We start from the raw sequence: 27,135 nt of genomic DNA, 5'->3' as shown, positions 1-27,135 counted from the left end.
CTTCATTAACTGATTTTTGAACAACGAAGGAGCACTTTGAGATTAGAGTACTTCCATTTGCCTTTTGCTTCATTGCTTGCAAATGGACTATCCAAGTCAGAGTAAGATAGCATCTTCTTGGTAATAATCTCTCATTATCAACAAGCTTTTGTTTGGATGCAAATTTATCAGCATTTTTCCTAAAAATTGTTTCTTTCTGTATTTCAGCTTGTTAGTGACTTATTGGAATTCTGTTTCTACACCTTCCGAGAGTCTCAGGCACTGAAAGTAGAGTTTCCAGCCATGCTGGTGGAAATCATCAGTGACCAGCTACCAAAGGTGGAATCTGGGAATGCCAAGCCCCTGTACTTTCACAGGAAGTGATAGAAAATGTCTTAAATGGAAGAACTTTGCCTTAAGTTTCCCTGTGTTGTTCCACACCCATGAAGGACCCAAGAAACCATATTTTAAACATGCTATTTACACTTGTTCTGCAGTCTCTGAATAGTCTAAAATCATATGAAGGGTTTGGGGAATGGAAAACAGTTGACTTGGATTTGGCAAGACCTAGATGTTTGGAAATTACCCCATAACCCTAAAACACTTAGAAAATGTTCCTGTTCCTCTGGATGAAAAGCCATATCTAGTCAATAACTCTTTGATTTTGATATTTTAACAGATGGAGTTTTAAATATGCCATGTAGTTTCTGGTATTGTTTGCTTGTTTTAAAAGGGTTCAAGAACTAATGAGAACTTTTTAAAGCTTACCCTTGGTTTGCACATAAAACGTTAAGTCAATATGGGGCATTAATATTCTTTTCTTGTAAAAAAAAATAAAAACAAACAAAAACTCTATATATACACATATATATACACACACACAAAAAAACCCTAATGTGTAAAGTAATAACAGAACATTTGGTGTGGAATACTCTGTTATCCCCACCTGTGGCATTTGTTATCCCATGTTATCCCACCCTAGATGATATACACTGTGTTAAGTGTCCATTTACTATTTAATTAAGAAGGATAAGATGTGAAAACAAATGCCCTGGTATCAATTTATAGTATCTATTGTGCTGGCTTTACAAATAATTTTTTGCAGTCTTTTGCTGTACTGTACATTGCTGTATGTATAAATTGTGAAGGACCTGAAATAAGGTGTAAGGAACTTTTGTAAATGAGACAAAAAAATCTTTAATGGTTAATAGGATGAATGGGAAAGTATTTTTGAAAGAACTCTATTTTGCTGGAGACTATTTAAGTACTATCTTTGTCTAAACAAACAAGGTAATTTTTTTGTAAAGTGAAATGTTCTGCATGCATAATGAACCGTTTACAGTGTATTTAAGAAAGGGAAAGCTGTGCCTTTTTTAGCATCATATCTAATTTACCATCCTATAGTATCTGTTGTAAATAACCACACTTAACCTTTTCAGTTGTATTTAAGCCTTTCTATTTTCCTCCATATTTTTCTCTCTTTTGTCTCGCTTGCAAGTGTACGTGATGAGCACATCTTGGAAATCCTGCTTCATACTTCTGTAGGAAACTACACTTTTTTGTGTTTGCCACTTACGAAGGTTTCATTTAACAAGACAAATTACAGTCTCTCCAAAGCTTTTGCCAGCGTAATGATAGCGCCAGTTCCTGCCCTTTACTCCCTTTCTCTCCCAGGGAAAGAGAGGCAGCTAAGATGTTGAATGATTTTGCTATTTTTAATTAATGTTTCCCAAATTGTGTTTGTTTTTTTTTCTTTGAATTCTGGATACACAAAACATCTTTGAAGGTCAGATTATTATTTCAGACTGAGGAGAACGATTTGTGATTATGATGAAGGGAACATGCAGATCATTACAGTAAGTACCGGTGCGAGGGACGGCAAGGTACTGATACGGGCAGATTAGCCGAGTAGAATTTTTAGTGGAAAACTCAAAGCGCATCTAATTTTGTATGAATTTTTGTAATAATCAGAAGACACGGAAAAGAAAAATGTTCATGCTACAGGTTCAACTCGGTCTGATTTTGTCTCAAAATGTTTTCTCTAGAACGAGACTGTGAACAAAAACTTTTTGAAGTGATTTACACTGTATTTCACAATTTATAAACGGATACAAAATTTTGGAGTAGAATAGAGGACAGATGAACTTTTCTGAGGCTCAACTGTTGCTACCATATGCTAATTTAAATAGAATAGTTTTTCTGAGTCCTAATCTATAGTGCTCTCTCTGGGTGACACTGATGTTTTTGAGCTATGATTTGTCCCTTGACCAGTCAGAATGTAGCATTTCTTTGAAACAGTGGTCCAATAGGAGTTACGTACCCTTTCTGATTCCAAATTTTGAGGTGTGCTTTGGTGCACTGAAGACAGTCAGTGCTACTTGTCTTTTTAAATGACACCTGCCTTATGCAATGGGTAACCTGTAAAGACTGTATTCAGAGAGGTTTTTTATATATAAATATATACATACATATATTATTTGCATTTTGGAAGTCTAATTCTTAGGCAGATCTTTAAATACTGACCTGCACAGCAATATGAAAGCCAAACTTCCAGCGTGAGATACACAGCATGCAGACCGGTTGTTTACAGTAAAGAAACAGTCATACATCCATCTTTTCACTTTTTTTTTTTTTTTTTTTTTTCTGAGTCTAAAATAGAAAATTTCATAGCCAGGTTCTGGGTGAATACAGTCTGCAGCAGCTTTTTATATTAACAAAGTTACTGCCTCCTTTTCTGTCTCAGAGTAACTTTGCTTGATTAAAATAGCAAAGCCATATTCTACACTTCACTGTTAAATGCCTGTCCCAGTCCAAATTGTTGTCTGTTTGCTCCTATTTTTGTACCTTATTACTTTTAATCTTGGTTTGGTACAATTCATAATTCACAGAAACTTCATATAATTAAACACACTAAATTAGTTTTAAAAAGCAATTTATATCTTTATGCAAAAACGTATGTCTGTCTTTGCAAACAACTGTAAGCAGATTATAATAAATCCTTTACTTTAATCACCTGTTGTTTATGAAACCATTCATTGATTATTATTTTTTGCTAGAGCTCATTGAAGTAATAGATACAATTGGATATAGATGTTGTAAGAGGCAGTATTCTCTTATCGAGGACACAAGCAGAATAGCCATCACTTTTTTTTTTCCTTATCTAAACCTGCATACAGCAGAAAACAAAACGTTTGGTTTTTAGCTACCACGAAGTTACGTTATTCTGAATTTGTTTAGAATGAAATAGGCATTTGTCTCCTGCAAAATACAAGACAAACGAAAACATCCTTTAGACATGGGCTTCTGTTCATTGAGCTAAATTATTTTGTTGTAAGAAAGGACGGGGATATACAGCAAGAGCATTGTATACACAGTTAAAAATGTAAAATAGTGTCAATGTACTGCAGTGGATATTTCAGGAATACTACACTCCGTGCAGCCGACTGGTTGCACGAAATAAAATAGAAAGACTAAAGTTTGCAGTAGCAAAATCTTATTAAAATGATACTTTACAATCAATAATGCAAAAAGCTAATTCACAGGGTGGTGTTTTTCACTGACTTGTTTAAGCATTTATGAAATTAAACAATTCTACAGTTAATGCACTTTTAATTGTTTATTAAAGATTTGACTTTCTTTTTTTAAGCAATGTTTTCAGCTGGAGGTCAATGACTTGATAAGATAGACAGCAAGCAGTTCTGAGGCCAGGAAGCTCAGAGGAATGTTTAAGAACTCTTGGAGTTTAACTAGATTCCTGGATGGAAAAATACAAGCAGCCAGCAGTATGGTGTAAACAGTAATATCTATGCATAATGATGCATTTATAATTAGGGGTTTGCTTCTGTATGTTTAAAGCTTTTTAAATAAATAGAAAATATTGTTTGGTCTTTATGTTAATGTCTGCAAGTACCTATTTTTCTTTTTTTTTTTATACGAATTGTACAAATATACATGAATTAAACTGGTTTGATTGCAAGTACTTCTTGCATTTTAATCTCAGCTGCTGGTGCAGCGATAACCTTAGAAACGAGATTCTGTGCATTTGGAAACAATATTAAACAACACAGTAACTAACAATGCAATCTAACATCTGTCTTCATACATCTAGTGATTTGCATTTATCAAGCTCTGTCTACTTGGACTGCAGTGCTTCAGCCAGACAGCAGCTGTGCACATGGTGTAATAAGTAATGCCCAACTTTCAGGAGTTTGGTTCCCTTAATTTTGGTCCTTGTGTTTCCCAGGGAAGAAGTGGCGACACTGACGCCAACCACATCCTGCTCAACTAAGCAAACCCCGCAACCTTCAGTAGGTGGGCAAGCCTGGCGCCCAGCTTGAGTTAACGTAGGGCTGCTGTCTCCACTGACCAGTTGTTTTTTTCCTTCGTGGAAATACGGAGTCACTGTTCTACATATGCAAGCTTTCTCAAGTTAATAAACTGCCTTCTCAAGAGTTGGGTCTTCTCCAATTATGTTAACAAAGTCAGAAGGGAAAACACAACTCTTGCTATGCTGGTTCGTTCTGTGCTCTCTTAAATATTTATCACAGAGTTCAGCATGAAGCTAGGGCTGTGATGCAAGACCACCATTTAACTGCACTTCAGTTTTTGTTTCTTTTAATAGTAACACAAACTTTCTATTGCCAAAAATCCTTGCACCTGCCTTCTGTTTGCTGAATTGTCAGAAAAATTGCCCATCTGCTTGGAAGCAGATGTACCTATCATATGCTGTTCTAGAAATAAGAAAATGCTATCACTACCTAAAAAGAAGATGAAACTTCTTCTCTGACCTCAAGCTGGGACACTGCTTTCTCTCAGGTATTTACAGAGAATAGGATGCTATGCCAAATACAATATTATTACTAAGGTAGAAAGTAGTGAAAAATACCCTTTTTTGACAGGTAAAATATGCCATCCTGTAAAGTGTTAAAACATTTTAACTGTAGATATCAATAGAATTAGATCTATTTGGTGCTTACCTGTGGTTATTGCAAGCGCAGATGAAGACACGTGGATGAATTCTGCTGGAGAGAATTATGCCTGAGGCATATTCAGCCAACAAGGTACGACTCCAGGGAAGGCTTCCCCATAACCCTGTGTATGGCTCTGGTGCATTTACAGGCTGCACAAACCCTTTGTCAGCAGTGAATGGAATTTGCTCGTTAAATTGAAAACCAGGTAAGAATTATGAAATTGTTTAAAAGAAAGAAATGAAGGAGCAGAACGATGAAATTGTAAATTTCTCCCCAAGACTTTTCTACGATGCAGTTAATTACAAAAGCTCAGCTAGCAGAAGTTGTAAGCAATGTAGCAGAAACACTTATTTTCGTTACAGGGCTGATAAATCAGTCATGAGATTTTTCTCTCAACGCAGTGAAGGACTGGGCATCAAGGAAACCTGCCGTGACCATCAGGGAGGACAATGGTTAACAACACTCAGCAGCCTGAAAGCCCCAGGGAGAACAGCAAAGTGAAAGTGCTGCCTGGCCGAGGAGCAGAGCTGAGTGCCGGCCAGTGAGTAATACATACTGCACATTCCTACTCAGCCCAAGTGGGCTGGAGGCTCAGCTTTTCCATCAATTATTCCGCAAGCACATGTTAGACTTCAGTCCCCCGTGGAGGGGTTCAGTCTCTCTTCCCACAGCGAGGGCAAAGAAAACGTCACTCTGCATAAAAAGCACAAAACAGCTGATTCTTAAATCGCCCTCCCTGATTTGCAGCCTGCGTCAGGCGTTTGCTTCATGGAGTCTCAGATTTTGAAAACAGAGTCATGCACACCACCGCGCACAGTAACCAGCGCATAGCAAGGGCGGGGAAACCCTGCCTGCGGATTAAGCTCAAACCGAACCCACAGCTGGGATGTGAGAACAGCTCCCTGGGAGAGGACTGAGCCCAGAAGTGCTGAGCAGCGCTGCTCCTGCTGCCAGGCTAGAGGAGCAAAGCCCTTCAGCTGGCTTTCCCCATAGCTGATTTCCTGTCTCCCATCTTGCTTCAAGTTAACTCTACACTTCCTGAACCACGAAAAAGAAAGACAGGAGACATACTCTGAGGCCCACCTTCAGGAAAGAAAACTAGAATCTCAAAGGCTGGAAAAGGAGCCCAACTTTCTTGGTAAGATTTTTATTCATTGGCATCCTTTAATCTCTACTTCCAGACAGTCAGTGTGAGGCTATCACAGAGCTTTTCAACAGTGAGAGTGAAGTATGAGAGGTGCCGTGGCTACTCAGCTGCGCAAATCCATACCCAACATTGGTATGACCAGGCTGATGTGGAAAACCATATGCTGGGGAGCAGCTACCACAGCTAAATTCCTAAGAGGCAGCGTGGTTAACCTGAAAGCCGAATCAGATCTGGCTCTACTCACACCACTGTTTTTGGACAAGGTCTGGGACTTGAGAAAGTTTGAATTAGTATTACTTTTGCACAGTGCACCACTCCTCAGTAGCAAAGTTTTCTTCTTTGGGTTCTGCATGGCTCCAGCAGTAACAAGAATCTCAAAACGCCTCACCTAAAGGCAAATAGGGCCACAGGACTGGACTGAAGGGACACTCAGTACTGTCTTTTATTTCTGCTCTATGCATCTACCTTTTTTAACCATCTCAGTTGAAAGAAAAAAAAATGCAGAAAGATCAGAGCTAGAGCTGAGTATTTTGGAAGAAAGCAACCAGAACTAGATCTAACATGCACTGCTTGTTTAAAACAGCAACAAAACAACTGGAAGTGACTAACAAAGCTTGTAAGCTTTAAGTTATCACCACTTGGCAAAGTGATGAGCCAGCATGCCTTGCAGCCTGGGAGAATAACAAGGATTTATATTCTTCCAGTTCTGTCAAACATTCTCAGCTAGTAGCAGTGGAAGCTGAATTTGGCCACACAGACTACATCCTACCTTCAGAATGATTCTTTAAGGTCACAAACGAGTTCCTACAGCTATGGTCCCAGGCGACACAACATCCAGCCAGAACAGCCCTTTGCCACGTGGCAGATCTGAATAAGGAAACCTGCCATCTCTTTCTGTATTTATTGGTGTGTGACTAGTTCCTTAAAAGCGTATCAAGGAGCAAATCTGAGAACTGGATTTTCTTTACAGAAGTCCATAAGTCATTTTCTGTGCTTGGGTCACTCAGTCACTGTGCCAAGATAAGAACTGCCTATGGCAGAGCCACTGCTCACGTACGAGGTGAATGAACCAAATGAAACTCCTCCAAGCTGTGAGGTTTAGCACTGAAGAGCCATACTGACTTGGCCCACCACTGCTCCATCTGGAAATGATTTGTGCATACTCCAATGGATCCTACACAGTCTAGGCAAAGGAACAAAATAACGGTATGGAGTTAAATCTTAAGGGGAAAAGAAACACCGCAACCTTAAGGCAGCATTAACATTAACTGGTTTACTAATCACATTAGTTAGGAAAACCTGCAAGCAGAGTATATCTGTAGTATATGATTCTAAATCCATATAGTTCAATTTAACAAATAAATGAGCCTGTGCTAACACGCCATCCTGTCAGATTTTCCTGCATCCTCTCCACTGCCTCCCAAAGGGTCTTACTTGAAGGAGAGAAAAAATACAAAGATTAACGATAGACTGCACATCACATTTTTATCACAAGGCACAGATTTACACACCACAAGAAGCTTTTTCTGTGATCACAGATAACTCTCTTACTACACAAATAGTTCTACAAATTCTGAGGCAGCTACTTGAAGACTGTGATACTATGAAGTATCATTAAGACCTTACAATCTACAATTATGGGAGAGAAAGAAAGGGAAGCTCAAGAGCCAGTCAGCAGATAAAATGAAAGATGCTTCCAGGATACATGAGAATCACAGAGATTCTCTTTTCTTTTGGCTTGGGCTTGCTGAGTTGCCTGTTTTGAGTTCCCCATCCATTTTAGAGTCTCTTTGTGACTGACTGAATAAAGCTGCCAGTAATTATTTAATGTCATAACTTACACAGCCAGACGAAAATATTCTCCAGCTAAGGAATGACTAAGGTCAAATACCAAACGTCATTTTATTTCATTTACAGTGATATTTTTGAGTAACAAAGGAACCATGACAGATAGAAGCCTGTAATAAAAGTTCACGTGTCTTACCTTAATAAAATAAATGAAGTCTCACACACACAACATAAATGAACATATTCTTTGAAGACATTTGAAAATGTCATGTCTTGATACCTCTAATTTTACTTACCAATATATCCGTTCCATATCATCTATTCCACTTTGAAATATAAAAGTGTCAGCATGCTAGTTTGTTTATCCAACAGTACTTTCCACACTCAAATAACAATCTGTTAAAAATTGTTGATACTGACGCGTAATCTTCTGGACACTAATTTTTAAAAATCATCTTCAACTGAGCGCTGAGTCACAGATCAACCAAAGATTTGACTTCAAATGCTAGTTACCTTGCAAACAAACATGTTGTTACAATTGAAAAACTATTAAAAAATTAACTCTTCCCTCCATCTAACTGTCCTGTCCCCATCGATTCCAACCTTTAAAGAATCTTTCCTCTCTAATTCATATTTGGCAACACTTAATGTCTTTAAACACATTAGGATCTTCAACCCATAATCAGGCTCTTCGTTGATTAAAATTGGTCACAAAAGTAGAGAGAAGTGACTATAACAAAAATCCATGGATACCATGTACACCTTCTTGGCGTTCAATGCATAAAGCTATAAAAACTGAACATAATTTTGTGGAATCAGTCCTCTCTTGCCATTTAGTGTGCCTTCCAGCCATCCTGGTTCCCTGGAAAATTGCACTGCAAAAGAAAAGGAAAAATATTACTGAATCTTTCTATGCTCAAATTAGTCCTTTTGGGTTTAACTCCATGACACCATGCAAAGTATCCATGGAAATACCAGTCTCTTGCAAACACCAGTTGACTTGACAATCTGGCTAGGGAAAATGATAAGGATAGTTAATTAAATACTTGCATAATATAAGTGCTTGAACTATCTAGTGCTTTTGGGTGCAGGAGATTATGTTAAGGAAACAATTAGCTAATGGAACTTAGAACAGGTTCATAAAACAGAAAATGCAGAAGCTTTCTGGGGAGAGGTCAGAATTCCTATCAAATAGTAGGAAACAATTTTAGTAGCTGAGGGCAAAGTATAACCAAACTCCTGTCTTGGGTGGCAGTGAACCTGGAAGCTCTGAGCCACAGAAAAGAGTCAGATCTCATTCCAAGTATCATCTCTTTACAGAGTAGAGCTTCTACTAAAAGAGACCAATGGACGATATCTTAATAATTCCCCTAGTTCAAATGTCTCAGAAATGCAAATGCATCATGCTAGTCACAGAACACAAAGCAACAGCTTGGAAGGTAAGCCTTGTTCCTTATCACTATCCTAAGTATTTGCCACTACTGATACTAAATTTAATGCAAGAGTATCTGTGGATCTAAAATAAGAAAAAGTTCTGCTCAGACTCTAAATACCCCCAAGTAATTCTGCGAGCAACAGAACAAGCGAACTCTGGCTTCCTTTGTATTTTCCTAACCACATTTGACAGAATTTAATAAAAGAAGCATAAGCCTCATTCATTTGGAAAACAGTAAAAAATCCTCAAACCCCCCCCCATCAAATTTCCTCAGAGAACACAGTACATGTATCTGCTTACCTATTTAATTGTAAATCCCACACTTCCAGTGACCTATGATGTTCTCTACCATGTTAATTTATCTTCACAGTGCTTTTAAGATGGACAATATTTAGGGAAATGATCAGACAAATGCTGAAATATGCTGCTGGCCATGACAGTGCTTCATTTAAAACACATTAGCACACTGAGGAATGTTATACTTGTAGCTTTCTAGAAATCAAGGAAATAAAAGTTAAGTCTCACTTTAAAAAGCACTGTAAGGTTCTCAGACTGACCACTTAAAATTTTCCCCTACCCTCTCTCTCTGTGTCCTAACGCTGGCAGGCCATAGCTAAAAGCTGTGCTCACAAACCATGGCTTAAATAACAGCTCTTTCTCCAAGAGACTTAAACATTCAGAAAACCAAACCACTTCCAAATGATGCTGATAGTCCATATTCAGAACCAATATGGGCACATAATTAAAATGAATGCACGCAACAGAAAGATTCTAAAGGAAAAAACACAGAGAAAATTCCCTTTTAGAATCTCTGTACACATTGAAACTCACGGTAACTTACATTACTATTAGTAATTAACAGGCCCTCCTCTTTCTTTGTCATTTTTAAACCATGATTACAGTGTACACACACATTTAAAACTGTTATGCTGAAACCAGCACAAGCCCACCTCCCGAAGCTCTGCCACAGCAGCTGTCATTGCACCCAGTGAGCCAACATGCCAGCAGCTCTACGGGCAGCCCGGCCTCTGCCTGAAGTACCCCATGTCAATGGGGCACAGCTGTGTTTTGGGAAGGAAACTCCCCTAGAACTGCAGATTAGAAAGAAAATCACCAGAAGAGCTGTGAGTAAGAAATTTCTGCTTGTTCTCTGGAGCTCAACCCAAAATACATTTGGGTCAATTTATGTGACAGAGAAGACAGTGATTACTGGCATGCCCGTGTCTGTAAACAAAAAGCCTGTTAAAAACAAGGGCAGCCCTTGTCTGAGATGATCACACTGGACAGGGCCCTAAAATTTACCCAGAGGAGGAAATGGTCAAACAGTATGGAGTCCCTTGGTTTGACACAGCGGCACATTTCAGAAGAAACATTCTCCAAACAAGTATGGTAATACAATAGTGAACTCTGAGTACTGCAGAATGTTCAGATCCAACACAGGAGGCTGAACAGTAGGCCTGGAACTAGATGATCTTTAAGATCCCTTCCAACCCAAGCCATTCTGTGATTCTATGATTCTATCCCATTGTTACCTAGAAGGCTGAGCTCTGTGCTTGGGGAACTGAATGTCACGCTTTACACACAGCTCAGAGCCTCACTATTTCCTTGGTACAAGTTTCTTACAGATTCTGTGAGCACTGAAGAAAGGACTACAACTTAGACTACAGCTAAACTCACCATTTCTACTGAGAAGCCTTTTTTTAAAAAAAAAACATCAAGAATTCTTAGTATTCAACAGCAATGGCAACTGTCATTCTGAGTAAGACTATGCTCTCTTTCAGATCTCCTCATGCATTAAGATAGCCACTTACATCACTGACTTCTGTGGGCAAATGATGTAAATGCAGAAGCTGCCCAAATGTGAAGTTGTTTGAAACCCCAATGACCCTGTTTTCTTTGCTAATCAATTCCAAAGCATAGTGTACAATAACATTCATTTTAAAAACCTTTACCACACAAAAGACATTCTGCTATCACAGCTCTTCCCAAACCCAGGACATAGGCCATTTCTAAAAAAACAGCCTGTTGAAGAGATGCTCTTTAGTGTCCCCTTTCTGCCATTTCTTCTCAATCAACAGACATCACAGTTCTTAGCACTTTCTCAGGCCTGCATCATTTAAAAATAATGCTGCAATAATGCTATTTGACCATAAAACTATAACTCGTTATTGGACCTATAGGACTAAGTCTTATGCTAGCTAGGGGAAACACCTGTAGTCTGAAAGACAGGGAGCATAGAACTGACAATTACATATGGCACAGCAAGATTTGACAAGGGTAGAGCAACTGTGCAATCAAAACTGGCCATCAAAAGCCCTCCCACTCTGAGGACAGTGGAAATAGCAGGAATCTTCAGGGCCCAGAGGGGATGGCGGCCTCCTCAACACCTCCTGCAGGGCCATTTGAGTGGTCTCACTCTAGTGAAGGCAAACTGTACACAAGAAGGATTTCTGACCATCAGTATGGCTGCGAATGCCACACAGCAATTACCCCAAACTTGGGTGGACAAACAAAATCAACAGACTTGCTATCTGTTATGAGATCTCCAAGTAAAAGCTTTTCTGATTTCATCGAATCAAGAAACACAGTAAGGTTAGCTTGGCAGTTGCAGCATTCCTTCTTTGTTTTCTGTATTCTCCATAGGAAATACCTTTAATATCGCCCATGTTATGACTATCTAACTGCAAATACATAAAAAATTGAAAGCATCTCTTCCCAGACACCAACACGCTGACATACTTCCCTACAGCAGACATCATTCTTCTTTCAGCAAATCAAAAGTTTCATGAGTCCGCACTACAGATGAGACCAAGATTCATTTCCACAGTGGTATTATTTCATTGCCTAGGTGCCACTAACTGCAGCAGGACTGCGTCAGGCAAAACCCTTGTGGAAACCAGCTGTTTTGGGAGGAAGACGGAAATGGGGAGGAAATCTGACATGCATGGTGTCTGACATGAAGGCTTGCCTCTCTGATGGACTACTCTACCAAGCAAGGTAATGGCCCAAAAGCTACCTTCTGTGGGCAACAGAAATCTCACTGCAACACCAAAACAAACCTCCACAGAAATCAAGCCTGTTGGCTAATTTTTCACCAGGAAATTAAATTAAAGCCGAAGAAGTGCTTCCAAGCCCTACATCCTATGTGCAGACATTGAGACTTGGGGTCTTAGTCCTGAGCTGAATCCATCCCACCTGTCAGCTGAGCAACCATGACAGTCCTGCACACACACCAAGAGGTAATACACATCTGTTTAAACACATCTATTTGAACATCTTCCACTTCTTAGCTTTCCAGTAACACTTTTTCTGGAGTTCACTGTTTCCACAACACTGTTGGTAAGATAAAGTCTTCCCTATTCTTTATGCAGCAACGTCAGGCTAGTTAAGGTCAAGCTACCTTCTGTGGCTTTTTAAGACTTCAAAGCAAAGAAGCAAAGTCAGCAGAAATTACCAGTGCATATCTGGTACTTTCTACTGGTGAAGCTGTGATTGTAACTTTCAGCAGCTATTTGAGGCAACTTATCCTTAATGGTATGGAGGGATCTGAAAAGGAGAACATCTGCCCACCACCTGTACACTCAGTTTCTTTGGGTGTAAAACCAAGACGGTTAATGTACATGAATGCTTTGAAATCCACAAATGAAAGGAGTACAAAGAAGTAGCTTTATTCTCATTTTTACCTCAACAAAATAATTATTTGCATATACAATGCAATATAGCACTTTGGGAGTACTACTTTTCTTTGATGTAAATCCTTCATTTGTCAACACCATAGAGAAAGACAGTCCAGAAACTACTGCATGAATAACAGGGAAGAGAGTGCCTTGGAGTCAAAACCAGGCAGATTAACTGAGGGTGGCACTCAGTTACATTGGGAAAAGTAGAGGGGGATGACCATGGCTATTTGAACAGCTTTTTGTGTTCCTGCTGTGCTTGGTACGAAAAATGGCTACCACCCCTTTGTTAAGGAAAGTTCCTGTGATAAAAAACTTTCTCAGTCCTCCCCTAAATCGCTATTTTAAAAACTGTGAAAAGCTTTGATGAGAGCTACCTTGACAAATTTTTGGGAAACTTCACTGTAAAAGTACTAGCAATATTGACAAGGAATCTTGTTGTGTAAGCACCATTTACCTTACCTAAAACACTTCTCTCTAGTGAAATTCCCATTTACTCACTTCTAAACAGTCTCTTTTCAGAAGCAGAAATTTAACATGAGGCTGCAAGGCTGGCAAGATTTCAGTGCCAGTCTGATTATTCCTTTCATGATTATTGGGAATAACTGCTGTGACCAAAAATACACAAACACAGCCAGCATATGTCTCTCACAATCTCAGATCATACTCTGCTTCTTCCCATACATGCCCTTATCCAGCTGCAAAATCTTCAAGCCTTGCCTCTAACCACCTGAATTTTAGTGTTATGTGCTGTCAATAATACAGCCTATAGCAACTGGGAAATAAAAACATCGGCAAAGCCTAAGGTAAATTGAATTGAAGATTGAAAAAATATAAAACAGCAGTGGATATTGTTCAGATTACATTATTCATTTTCTTACACGATTCAATTAAATAGAAAAGTTTGCTTTTTCTTTTCTAACTTACAAGATGATGCCTTAACATTTAGATGCTGTGGCACTTTAATAAAAAAGACTGTAGGATTTGGGAGAGCATGCAATAGTGAAAACATCTGAATATGCAAATGTTCAGATTCTATACAGATTCATATCAGGTGATGTAAAGCTTTATTTAAAATATTAGTAAATCTTACTTTGTCAGCCTGAGAAACCAGTACTTTTTCCTCATTTAGATAAAGAAATGAAGAGAGGAGTAAAGGTTAAACTTTTACCTGCTTGCACCAATATTACATTTAGCAGCTATGACAGGTGCAAGACTGTATCTCCCTAAATGTCATTATTCTGTCTCAGGATAGAGTGGCCAGAAAGATTCATCCAGGGTAATAACAGACAAGAGAGAACTACTGCAATCAGCATCTACAGACCAAGAGAGACAAAGCAGAAGAAGAACAGGGAAGGGAAGGGAAGGGAAGAGAACAAGTGAAGGAAACAAGGCAGAAGAACAGACTAAAGAGAAAGGAGAAAACTCAGCGTGCAAACAGTGAGAGATGAGAGAGACAGGATTAGAAACTGAGACAGGTAGGGTGGAGAAAGGAGAGACGGATAAAACCCTCGCTAATGGAAGCAGCACTTTTTAGTAGACATTAATTTAACAGTTTCTTTAATGGTTGATACTAGCTGTATGTCAACTTGATTGATGCGTTGTCACTTTGATAGTTAAGGTTATTGGTAGAGCTGCAGAAATGATGTATTATTACTTTAATTTTTCATTTGGGGGCTTTATTAGGGCATATGGGAATTTAAATTGAGTAACTGAAGAACCTGAATTGATTCACTGGAATTTGACTCTAGCATAGGCACAAGGGTGCCTAATGCAAAAAGAAAAGGCCTGTGTGAAGGCATTTCAGTGATTTCAAATATGAAGACTGGTCTACACTATGAGTGAGAATAGCCTTCCACATTGACAGAGTCTATCCATGACATAACCTACTACAAATCGTTACGGAATGGCCATTAAGTTGTTAAATACATCCAGTTATTGTATTATTACTTGCATGTTCTCCTCCATTTTTGGGCTAGTCCACAACATCCCCTAGGCTGAAAGTGCTACGGGGTGAAGAACAGCATCTATGAAATGAGCAGGATACAGCAGGATTCATCAAAACAAATGTACTTAAGGAAATGTGATCTCTCCATCAGAGATCTACAATTAGGTTTTCAAAATGCAAAGATTTTCAAAAACTTTTTCCAAGCTTCCAAGCTTATTTGAAAGGATGATATGGAAAAACATTCTTATGGTTGAAACAACTCTCCATATGCTGCCAAAGAATCAAATTCATATTTGTTCCCATTCTTGGACAATCCAACTGTCTAGCTGAAAAACTACTGAGGCTGTAATGCACGAAAACCATGGTGGCTTTGCCATAACATCTAACGACCTCTTTACAAAAGAAAAGAATCTCAACACTGCTGTCAGACAAACACAATATACAGAAGAAACTAATTCTTGCAAGGGTGACTTCCCCAATGGCAACACAACAGGTGTGCAACTCGTGGTGCTCTGCGTTAGAAATGCCTGTCTTTTATGCTCCAGATCTCTTCTTCCATGCACCAGTTTTTTTTCCCGTACACAAATTTTACATCTGTGGAAGATCCCTATCAGTCATGTTTTAAAAAACCTAAATTAAAATAACTGCTGTAAGAGACTTTAAAAAGAGCAATCATTTAGCTAATCCATCTTTAAAAGATTTCCCATCTAACTTGATTCAGACATGAATTGCCTGCAAGGCACTTATCTAATAGGAAACACCAAGTATGATTTTGTAAAGTGGGTGCTAGGAGGGAAGAACCTTGTGGGGACGCCAAACCACCTTACACTGAAAGAAAAAAAAAAAAACAAAAAAATCAACATAACTGAATTCTGGACTAGGCCTACTACATACTTATTTGGGAGGAGACAGAGTACAGCAATTTCCTTACAATCTGCTGCTTTAAATTAGCCTTCACAAAGAAGGGGAAGTATAATCTCCTTTATTTGATATCCTAACAAAGATTCTCACATGTAGCATCTCTATGACTGGGCAGAGTATATCCAAAGTGTGTTTAGTCATTCAGAATTAAATACTACTGTTCCTCTGGAAAGTATTTATCAGCCTTTTGGCCTAGTAGCAAGATAGCAATGGATAAGAAAAAACAAGCATCACTGCAGAGTTTCCGGTTTCTTTAGGGGCCAGTGTGAATGCAACTTATCAAGGCCTTGTAACAAACAACCGTCTTGTACTGCTCCTGCTATGAATTAATTTGTACTTAAGAATTGTTATTAAATTGCCTTCAAGTAACAAGATTTGCTGAATTTGTCCAGGCCCTGTTGATCCATTGCATACTATCCCTTTCTGCAACAGTATGAAAAAACTGAGCTCTGATGTTTTCTTCTGTATTTTCAGAATTTGTCTTACAATTGTTACTGGCATAAGGTTTTAGAACTAAAGCCATTCTTGTCAATTCAAAGCCCCTGTGCAGATCCTGAAGAGCAGAGCCGTAGAAGCATACTGAGAAGCTTCAGGACAGTCTTGAGCACAGAATCACTTTCTGGGATGTTCATATGCAATACTACATTTACATCCACAGAAATTTTTAAACATAATCCTGTGAATATGCCTCTTTCTACGTGTACAAATACACATTAAGCCATCCCCTGGTCAGAAGACTAAACACTCTCTTTTCTCTATGGTGATAATCTGATTTCCTAGAACTCTGCTTGAAAATCTTTTTTTCCTTAAATCAAAGGCTCTGTGATATTTTACAAATATAGTCCATATTAAAAACCAGTTTCATAGCCCTTTTCTCTATTGCTGAACCTTTTTTTTTTTTTAACTGTGACACACGTTTAAACTCTGCTGAAATGTTCAAACCAACAAGAATCTGCTCACCTGAAGCAAAGCCATTACCTCATACTGCTTTCATTTATGCTAATGCAGTTTCTATGTACCAGAAATCTACGTCACTGACTGCCACCAGCAACACTGACAGAATAACAGTTATGCTTGTATTTTTATCCAAAGCCATTTAAACCGTTTTGTCAGTTTGTTTTTCATTGCTTTACATTCACTCAATAAGTACTTACCATCTTCAAAAATTGCTCCAGTCTGAAATGATAATTCAGAGCTATGTTCTGCTTCACATGGATAAACTGCTCTTGCTTTTCGGTGGGCAACACTGAAAAATGAAATTATGAGATGCAGTTACTTTTGACTTCTAAAGAAAACACTCTTTTCTCAACCATTCTCTCTCCATTCTCATTGGGAGATGGCTAAAACTTTCAACACAGTTTCATATGCATCATCACAGGCTTCTAATTCATACACACAAATGCCAAAGCTGAAGCTTCACAGCTTACTGTTGGCATTTCTGAATATCATACTCCTGGTTTTGTGCACACGTATTTCTATGACAGTTAAACACAGCTTTCAACTACAGCTAAAATATTGCCAAGTGCTAATCAGCAGTGAAATCAATAGTAGGCAAAGCACACCTTATCTCATTTATAGACTAGTCACTATATCTTCCAAAATGTTTCCTCATAAACCTTGCAACACAGCTTTTCACTATTACTGCAAAGAATTATTTTCTGAATTGATTTTATTCTTTTTACAATACAACATTACTAAACCAATGAACATGCTGTTTTGTCCTATATGCAATAAGGTTCATAAAACTTCAGGCAGTCTTTTAGAGGTGCTTTCAGGTTGCTCAGTAATAAACCATTAATGTGAATCTACCCAAAGTACTCATTTCACCAAGTACCATAGGCAAAGAACTTGGGACATGTAAGTATTTTTGGCACATCTTATTAAATCACATCTTTGTAAAACTGACAGTTTGCTGCTGTCTTATGCTGCTTTGTTTAGACAAAGCACTCACACCAATAACTCGTTTTTCTTGAGCCCTGGCAATGACAACATAATACACTGGGAAAGATTTTCCCTGCCCCAAAGAACTTACAGTCAAATAGACAATGCAGTTCTGGTACAGAATGTCAACAGTGATGAAAAATAGAACTTTGTTACAAAGTGTTGGAAAGAATTTATATATATACACAGCTACTTTATTTTGTAACAAGAGTATTATAAAACTTGTAAGAAAAAAGCTAAGATGGTCAAGACCCTTGAAAGAAGAAGCAAAAACACTTCAAAACGTGGACAACAACATAGAGGGAAGCAGAAATGGGATAGAAAGGAAGCAAGCCAAAAGAGTGAAAGGAAAGAATGAAACCACAGATAAAGACATGGGAATGACCTTCAAAGAAAAGAAGGCTAGGATGAGAAACTTACATTTGACATGAGAAAAAAAGAATCTGTACTTTTAAAAGACACTATAACCAATATAATAAGCTGAAGAGGATCACTGCAGTAGATAAACACTATGAGTAAGACCTAATCAAACACCCAAATCAAGATCTGCTTTCATTAAACAACAAGCTAGTGGCTCAATCTAGGTGCCTTCTGTGGGGAAGGTGTTTAAAGGAAAAATAAGACAAAGTAGTCTGATATTTTATTCTGTAAGAATTGCAAAGGTTGCATTTCTTGATTTGAGACAACCACTTATTTACAGCAGAAGACAGGAATTAGCTATTAAAAAATAGATACAGACAAAAGGGAGCAATTAAATAACCAGCAAAAGTCAAAGAGTACATCATACCTCTCCACTGCTCTGTCACTTCCAGTGGAAGGAATAGGGAAGGAGAAAGCAGATGGTGCATTGTTCGTAGCAACTGGGTTAGTGCACGGGACGTTCATCCACGAAACCATTGATGAGCGGCTTTGACCAGAACTAAGGGAAATATTTTCAAGGGAGAATTAACAAGATGAATACCAAAAATGTTTGTATCTTCAAAGCTAGACTAACTAGTTAGATCCTCAAAACTGAAAACCAATAACAAAGTCAAACTAATTTTCCAGATATCCTGCTTCTGCCATTTCCTCCTTGAAATCATTTCTCCTACATGCCCTACATCCTAAGTAAGGGCGAATTACCTAAGATGTATGACATAGCCAGTAAAAAGAAAAAATTCCACAATCCTTACCTAATAAAGACAGATACAATGAAACTGCGTATAGCAGGTTATTATTTGAGCTGCCACTTTACCTTTACAAGTTTTGACGAATCTATTTAAAAACCTTCTCAGCACTGTACTAAGGCATGATGTACGATGGGAAGAATTCAAAAGGCTACAGCTATTACAACACTAGGATCACGATGCTGCCTCTGGATCGAGATCTCATTCGCATAACTGCGCAGATACTGCTTCAGTGGCTGCCCTCATGAGCACAATGTTCAAATACATATTAAATTAATGGCTGAATACTTAGTTGCTGCAAGAGAAGAACAGCAGATGAAGTTAAAACTCTTATTTATCACTGAAAAACACGTACAAAGTAATTCCCAACATAAACGATGTTCCTCATTCTACCGTTTGAGGAACTAAAATGCTCCAATGCTGGAAAGTTTTCCTCATGGGCAAAGCAGCCAAAAATCCAAACATTTTGTGTCATCATATCTTTGGAACAAAGAGCTGGACTTCAAGCAATTTCCAAGCAGAAACAGAATTAAAATGGTTCACACACATCTTCCATATAGGAAACATCACTTGAAAGCACAGTCTTCACAATGCAGCAGGGTCTGGGATTCCTGAGGGCTAGTCGTAGCACTGAAGACTGAAGCAAAGAAGGCATTCAGAATCTCCATCTTCTCAGTGACCCCTGTTACCAGGGCACCCGCCTCATTTAGTAGGGGACCCACAATTTCCCTTGTCTTCCTTTTATTGTTGACATACTTTAAAAACCCTTCTGGTTATGTTTTATGTCCTTTGCAAGGTTTAATTCCAAGAAGGCTTTAGCCTACCTCACTGCATCCCTACAGGCCCTGACAACATTCCTATATTCTTCCCAGTTGGCCAGGCCCTTTTTCCACATTTCATGGATCATCTTCTTTCCTTTTAGTTTGTCCACAAGTTCCTTGTTCATCCACACAGAACTCCTTCCACCTTTCCTTGATTTCTTACTCTCAGGGATGCACCAATCTTGAGCTTGGAAGAAGTAATGGTTAAGTGTCAACCAGCTCCCATTTATCACTAAGATTTATTCCAGAATTAACCTTTTATATACCATGTATCTCCAATGCACCACCAAAATCTGTGAAACTAGTCAAGAAGGATTATGTAGGTGTGTAAATTTCTACCTAAGTGAAGTGGTTTGACCAAAAGTAAAATCCAGTCACTCCACTTAATTACAAATGAATAAAAAAGAATGCAGGAAACCTAACTTATACAGTTGATTTTCATCTTCTTGTTCAAGAGAATATTTCATTTCTAGAAGAAATAATCACTATTTTGTTGAGTTGTATAACAAGCCTTACAAACAAGTACAACTTTTACAGACTAATTGTGCCAGCCAATATATTACATTTTCATTCTAGCAACTACATGCTTATATAGACATTAATTTTGACTATTAATTGTTAAATGTACTGCATTATAAAATGGTGAATGGCCCATTCTTTATTCAACAAGACAATAATTTTTAATTTGGATGTCTGTCAGACTGCATTTGGATGAAAACTGGAATACAAAGTGTACAAAAACAGCATTTTGTAGTTAATTCCACTAATAAAAATGTAACTTAAATGTGCCGGCACCATAATGAGAAGAGTTTATCCAAACATGTTCTGCTTTTAAAACTATCAGATTTACCAAATAAAGGAAGAAACTGTATGTAGTAAACTGAATAAAAGCTGGACTGTGCTGATCAGAAACATATTATTCCATGCTTTGGGAACAGAACATCTAGTCTGCTTAGCCACTTCTGAATCTTCCAGTACACAATTATTTACATCTTCCAGTAACTACATACTTTTGAAGACCAGCACCTACATAATGTGGTTTACTTCCACTTGAACTTGTTCTCTTCTTACCATTACCATTCTTATGTAATAAAAGATTCCCTAATTTTCAGCTGTGACTCCATTTGAAGATAAAAAAACAAAAAGTGAACATTGGCATTCGCATTATTTGCTCCAAATACCGAGGATAAAAAATTGCTTAACGGTACTGCAAAGTTTATGAAGTTTGCTAGAACATAGACCATCTGTCCATCATTCTGAACACAAAGTATATGCGTAAAATTAATTTTAACTCAATAGCATAGGTGTACCTATGACAAACATGGTTTTCAAAAGCGTATTAAAAAGATGTTCATACTTGAATAACTAAACTATTAGATTTAAAGCAACCCTGATATTCAAAGAAAGATCATTTCCCTTTTGCTTTTAATTATTCACTTCAATCAACTCCAAAATTGGGGCTGGGTAAGACTCATTTCTTAAACCTGTAAATTACAGAAAATATAAAAGTAACATTCCAAGTATACAGCCAGAAGAATATGAAAGTGTTGCTTATTCAAACTAATCCCAAGTGAAGAATGTCTTTCTACCAAGTACTCATCTCTACTGCGTATCTCAAGATTTGGCATTGTTTGCCTCTCCACAAGTGAGCACTAAAACCTTATGTTCATTAGGTATTTCTTTGAAATATGCATCTTATTTATCTGTACAATCAGCTCTAGGACAACACATACTGCCCATTTTTAAGACACAAGATTAATGATTGCAAAATGATACTCAGAACAAACCCTCTGACCTAGGAAAGGAGAAGTAATTCATAAGAATACTTGGAATATTGAAGCTGGTTTCTCTTTGAGACTTGGAAGAAGAAATTTAATAAATAAATAAATAAATAAACCGACATCATCAACAACAGAGTAGGTGTGCAAAGAAAGGAACAGAGGATTAAGTTATATGTTCAGTCCTTCTCATGGCACATTTATTTCTCAGGTAACACAGACTCAACAAGAACAGTAACCTATCAACTAGTAAGACTACACTGTCCTTTTTCAGGTAGCATTAGATAAAAGTATGTAAAGACAAGCAGATTTTCTACAAATTCTGAGCAACTCCAACAGGGGAAAAACGCTCCAGAAGCGCAGGTACGCGGAGTCCTGGGCTGTTCCCTCCTCCTCTTTTTGATGAATTCACTTAATACATTTCAGCTGTAGCTAAAGCCCTGCAGTACTGCTCCTCAATTTGCCTGTCACTTTCAGCTCATGGTTACAGATCAACAGATCATTGTCTAGGATCCAGCAGGCCAAAAAAAAAAAAAAAAAACCAAAAAAAAAAAACCCAAACATTTTTCAACAGCAATAGTTTTACCATGTTGAGAAAAAGAAGAAAAAAAAAAACTTTAATGGCTTTAAATGTTAAGCACATTCTAGAATTTCAGCTCTTTTTTTTTTTATTTACTGTACTTGGCTATCTCAGGAACCACTTAATTTCACTATTAAAGCAGAAGGTTTTACTCAATAGGAAAAATTTCTTTCAATGTTGTGCTGTGTAAGCAACACACAGAATAACTTCTTTTTTTCCTTCAAAAGATCATTGAGATAGCAAAGCTACCTTGCTATGAAGGTTTGCAAGCCTTGTTTATCAAGATAATGCTAAATTAGAAAGTACTATGTATCTTATCATACTGCACCTCAACTTTGAGAAGGTATGTTGAAGAAATCCATTCTTCTAAGGGCTAAAATGAAAGCAATGCATTGCTTGTGGGGAAAGAAAAAAACCCTGACATAACCACCTCACTCTGAGAAAAAAGCTGGGAGAAGGAGGAGCGAGAAAATGATCTTACTGAAAATAAGCTAGAGATTTTGTACCGATATTCAGAAACAAACTCCTGAAAACAAGATTTTATTGGATGTTTATCTGGCTGGTTCCTAAGGTAACACCGCTAAAGAGCAGCCTCTTATCTTGAGAGCGAGGAAGATACTCTGTGAAAAAAATCTACACTGCAACTCTTAAGAAAAAAGGGGTTGTTTCATAGAAGGGCTTGGCAGCCCCACGGCTGTGATATCACAGTGTCTGGCTGTCATAAACTCAATGGAAGTGTTCTTAAAAGGTTTCATTATAAAAGATGACACAGTATATCAAAAGGTATCAGCTGTTTCTGATTCAATATGCAATTCAATACTCTCCACCACCAGACAACAATCTTCCTGCATGTTAAAACTCTATGCCTTCCTTCGTGAGAGCCAGGAGCAGAAAAATACATGGACGAAATTCTAGAACTGTCATAGTGGCAGCAAAGCTGGAGACAAAACAAAAGGACAGAATTTCCTGATCCATGTCCATTCTGAAAAGAAACTCCCAAATGTGAAGTATGTAATGTGTACTCAACATTCCGGATTCCTCGTTTGTACAGAGCACATCAGCCAATACTGAAATAGATGCTTTGTTAAAGTTGGATTGTGAAGTCTCAGTGAAGGAGCCAACATATTAGTGAAATGGTATTTCACGCCAGTCTGGTAAATCTGAAGTTTATATCTATAGCAGCTGTCCTAGGCTGCAGCATTTTTAAATGATAATTCAGACCAAGCAAAACTTAAGTATGTACATATGTATGCTTATAGCAGACTGCTATTCCTTTTAAGAAATAAATGTGGGGGCTGTGTTTCCTGGAATCATGCAAAGAAAGGAAAAGAAAAAGAGAAGGGGGAAAAACAAAAGACGCTTTAGCTCAAAATGTCCATGTCTCTCCCTGCTCCAAGCTGTCACTGGAAGACAGGGAGATGACAAAACCTATTTTGTAAGACCCACATGATGAAGTTATATTTTGACTGTTTCAATGGAGCTGCAAAACGATAGCTACTGCTCTGCTTGCATAACAAAGAAATAAAAAAGAAGTGCCTGCTTCACTTAAATCTGCCCTCAAACTGCTGAGTCACTGAAGAGGTGGCAGCTGAACCAAGACCAAACTGCAAAATAAGCACAAGGAATGAGAAGCACTGCTGCATACCTGGATTGTGCCTTCTACAGCTGTTTAAGCATCTTCCCTTACTAAAAAGAGATGATTACATCAGATATAAAAAGTTTTCAAGATGCCAAAGCTGAAGTCACTCATCATCTATTTAAATTGCAAATGTACACCACTGCCAGAAAATACAAAAATAAACTGCTTTGATTTGAAGGAGACCAAAGATGCAGTCTACAGGTGTAGATATAACAAGGCTGATGGGAATTCATTCAGCAGTGAAACAAAATGACTATCTCCAAGACTCCTGTTACGTTCAGAACACCACTTTTTCTGCCCTCCCTTGCTATCCAATAGTTCTTTCAACATCGGTTTGCTCACTGGGAATTTGAACAGCCTGAGATTTCACAAGGAACGAACAGATCAGCTTCCTTCTTGGTCACAAAGGCCCTGGAAGCACTCAGAGTGCGGCTCTCAGCACCACTCTGAAAGCCTCCGTGGACAGTAATAAAGACGTATAAACGGTGCCCATAGCACACCATTCCGGCTTCGTAACAGAATATTAAAATGTCAAGATAATGTCAGGACTATAACGCAATAAATAAATAAATAAAAAGACTGGATTACTTCTTCTGCCACTGGAATCACTGAGTTTCTGAATTAAGGCAAGTCAGCATTCTCAAGACCAGTATTAGTCACAATCTTCCTTCCTTCTAAGCTATTAGGAGTAGCTGCTTTATGAGCCTTTCTCCTAGGAATAGAGGATGCAGGCTCCCCAGCTGTAGGGAAGGAGCCTCGTGTCAAAGCAAAGAAACCTCAGAAAATGAATTGGTAGTGAGATGAGCACAGAAGCTTGTACAGGTCCAAACTGTCAGAAGAGTCAGAAGAATCACAGGAGATGCAGAAAGTGGAAGGAATAGATGAAAGCTGGGCATGCCCAAGCCTTACACAGATTCAGAAGATCAAAAAGCTATTTTGCATGTTAGCTCACTTTATTTCCTGGATTTCCATCACAGCGTTTTTCTGTATTCACCCTCCTCCTTAACAGTCTATGTCTTCCCCTCATCTACTGTCAGTAGATCTCTGGTGCCTCTTGTGACATCTATATACGAATATCTTTCTCTACCAACACTGTCAACTGACTTCCTGATCACCGCCTGCTCCAGCAGTCTGCAGGGAGCGGTAATCTGCAGCAGCCACCAGAAAAAAAAAAAAAAAAAAAAAAAAAAAAAAAAAAAAAAAAACACGGAAAAAAGACTACTAGAGAAGGAAGGAAAAGGAAACAAACTTGCCAAGACAGATTAGCCATCATCCTCTGATCAGCCAGCAATTGAAGCAACTCTGAAAGAAGGAGCGAAAGGTGGATTTTCAGGTCTAAGCTCTCCAGATAATTTGCATTTGTAGAGTAGACAATAATTTGAGGAAAACTGATGGCTACGGATAAAAGATGTTTGGTGGTTTGTTTTGTTAAGAGTTTTTTGCTTACATCCAGGTCAGAATGATATTATGCACAACTCACAAAATGTATCTATTCTGTATTGAGGGAATAAAATGTTACAATACATCACCTATTTGTTAAACTTAAGGAACAACACTATGCCTATCTCTGTATTTGCACATTCTACTTTACTCTTTTTTTAAAAAATATATTGGCAAATTCTTGAAGAGGGGAATATTCTCTGCTTTACAGACTCTAAAATAACAGAAGGAATAGATCAAAGAAAGCTTTAAAGAACGTCTCTGTAGATAGCCACATTTCATTTAGAAGATGCTGTTTACCTTCAGAACACCTGTCTAAAGTGCCCATCTGAGCCAGAAGGAATGTGCCAAGAACTGGATGCATCTGACATGGAAACTCTGTTGTTGCTGTTTTGCCCCAGAGCCAACTGAGATTCTGAGGAAAAACACGAACATTTTGAGCATGTACTGCTGGTGAAACTATACCAACACCAGTCTAAAAATTATCTGTCAAAAAATGCCCAAAACATGCTCTGCTTGCAAAAGCAGTAACCATCTTGAGTTCTGTCAGAGCAACATGAGCTTTGACAATGGTACCAGTGTTTCACCTGAAGAAGGAAGACAGCTGTACAATGTTAATTCTTAAGTGCACGTGTATGTGGCCACTTAAAGAAAACAAAGAGGAAAAAAGAAGGAATGCAACTGCTTTGGTTAACACCAGACTGAGACTGCCATTGCTGCTATGCCTTAAAGTTAAAAAAATTAAAAATAAAAATACCCATACCAGTGGAGAACATCACAAGGGTCAAATATTCTAACTCACTATCATAACTACTTTTTTTTTTTTTTGTCTGAGTAACTAAACACTGCCTGGATGAAAGAGATTTTCAAACAATACATACTTATGAAATGCTTCAAAATGGCACATATGTGAATCACCTTCCAGATACAGTGCATGTAGCATTGACATGACTTGCAGTCAGGGCTTTGTGAGGCATGTCAGATCTGTGACACAGCCCTCACTCTCTTCATTTCTTTTACCCCTCTAGCCATGCAGTCCCCTCCTAGTCAAAGCTAGGAGGTGGAGGATGTATTCACTTTCATTTGCTGCTGCTTTCACCATGCCAGAAGCTGTAGCTGCTTTTGTTTTTAAAGATGGGCAAGGAAAGCACATGCATTAAAAAAAATCATTCAGTGGAAAAAAAAAAATCTCTTTCCTTGAAAAGAAATACCACAAATCACGTGTTACTATTTAGAGCAAGTTACTGATATAAACTAACCTTTGAATATCTGACATATCTTGACCAACAATTCAAAATCCCTCCCTCAGGAAACAGTGGACACAACTTTTCTACTGCAAAGAAGTCACCATCACCTTGTCGACTACATAACTCCATAGTGACTGATCTCTTACAAGTAACACCCATGTGTTATAAACATCACTAGAAACTTGAGAAAACAGATCCTCTTATATTTCCATCTTCCTTAGGGTCAGTAATAGTATTTACTGTAACTCAGTGAAGATCTGTAATACCATTTTACAGAGGACACCGAGACTTTGAGAATTGCTTTTGTTCCAATTTGGCACAAAATGCTAAACACTTTGAAATCCTGCAAAAACAGAAAGAGGTGGACTGTTCTCCACCTCATTCTGGAATAGTACAATTTATGAGAATAGCCTAAGTACAACCACAGCATTCAACAGCCAATGAATGCCTCCTTTCGTGGACCTGTGAGAGCTACCACAGCTATACCACGCCAAGTCAACCACTACCTTTGCCTGTCCACAGGACCCCATGATGCAAGAAGACTGCCGAAGTCCACAAAGTATATTTGCCATTCTGACATCTACCTCTGCAATTAATACAGTGGAGTTGTTTTGGTTTTATTTTGTTCTTTTGTTCAGGCAAGGCCCTCTGTGTCATC

The 27,135-nt window shown here is 38.2% G+C and overlaps 2 protein-coding genes across 5 annotated transcripts in view; one reads left to right on the top strand and one right to left on the bottom strand.

Moving 5' to 3' along the window:
• NR3C2 (nuclear receptor subfamily 3 group C member 2) overlaps positions 1–3,870 on the top strand; it is a 199,315-nt gene extending 195,445 nt beyond the window's left edge. For both annotated transcript variants that reach the window (XM_021396391.1, XM_021396390.1), the window contains exon 9: positions 208–3,870. In XM_021396391.1, coding sequence (XP_021252066.1) covers positions 208–363 — 156 coding nt within the window. In that variant the 3' untranslated portion in view covers positions 364–3,870. The remainder of the gene's footprint in view (positions 1–207) is intronic.
• Positions 7,975–27,135, bottom strand: part of ARHGAP10 (Rho GTPase activating protein 10) — a 140,765-nt gene continuing 121,604 nt past the window's right edge. For 2 of the 3 annotated variants that reach the window (XM_021396394.1, XM_021396392.1), the window contains 3 exons: positions 18,594–18,725; positions 17,020–17,111; positions 7,975–8,759 (listed from right to left, as the gene is read on the bottom strand). In XM_021396394.1, coding sequence (XP_021252069.1) covers positions 8,671–8,759; positions 17,020–17,111; positions 18,594–18,725 — 313 coding nt within the window. In that variant the 3' untranslated portion in view covers positions 7,975–8,670. Of the gene's footprint in view, positions 8,760–9,619; positions 9,812–17,019; positions 17,112–18,593; positions 18,726–27,135 lie in introns of all 3 variants that reach the window. The other variant, XM_021396393.1, reaches the window with a different exon arrangement.

The sequence above is a fragment of the Numida meleagris genome, chromosome 4 (genome assembly GCF_002078875.1).
Source record: "Numida meleagris isolate 19003 breed g44 Domestic line chromosome 4, NumMel1.0, whole genome shotgun sequence".
Lineage (NCBI taxonomy): Eukaryota > Metazoa > Chordata > Aves > Galliformes > Numididae > Numida > Numida meleagris.
The sequence above is the reverse complement of the archived record's forward strand: the minus strand, read 5'-3'. Positions and strand labels throughout refer to the sequence as shown.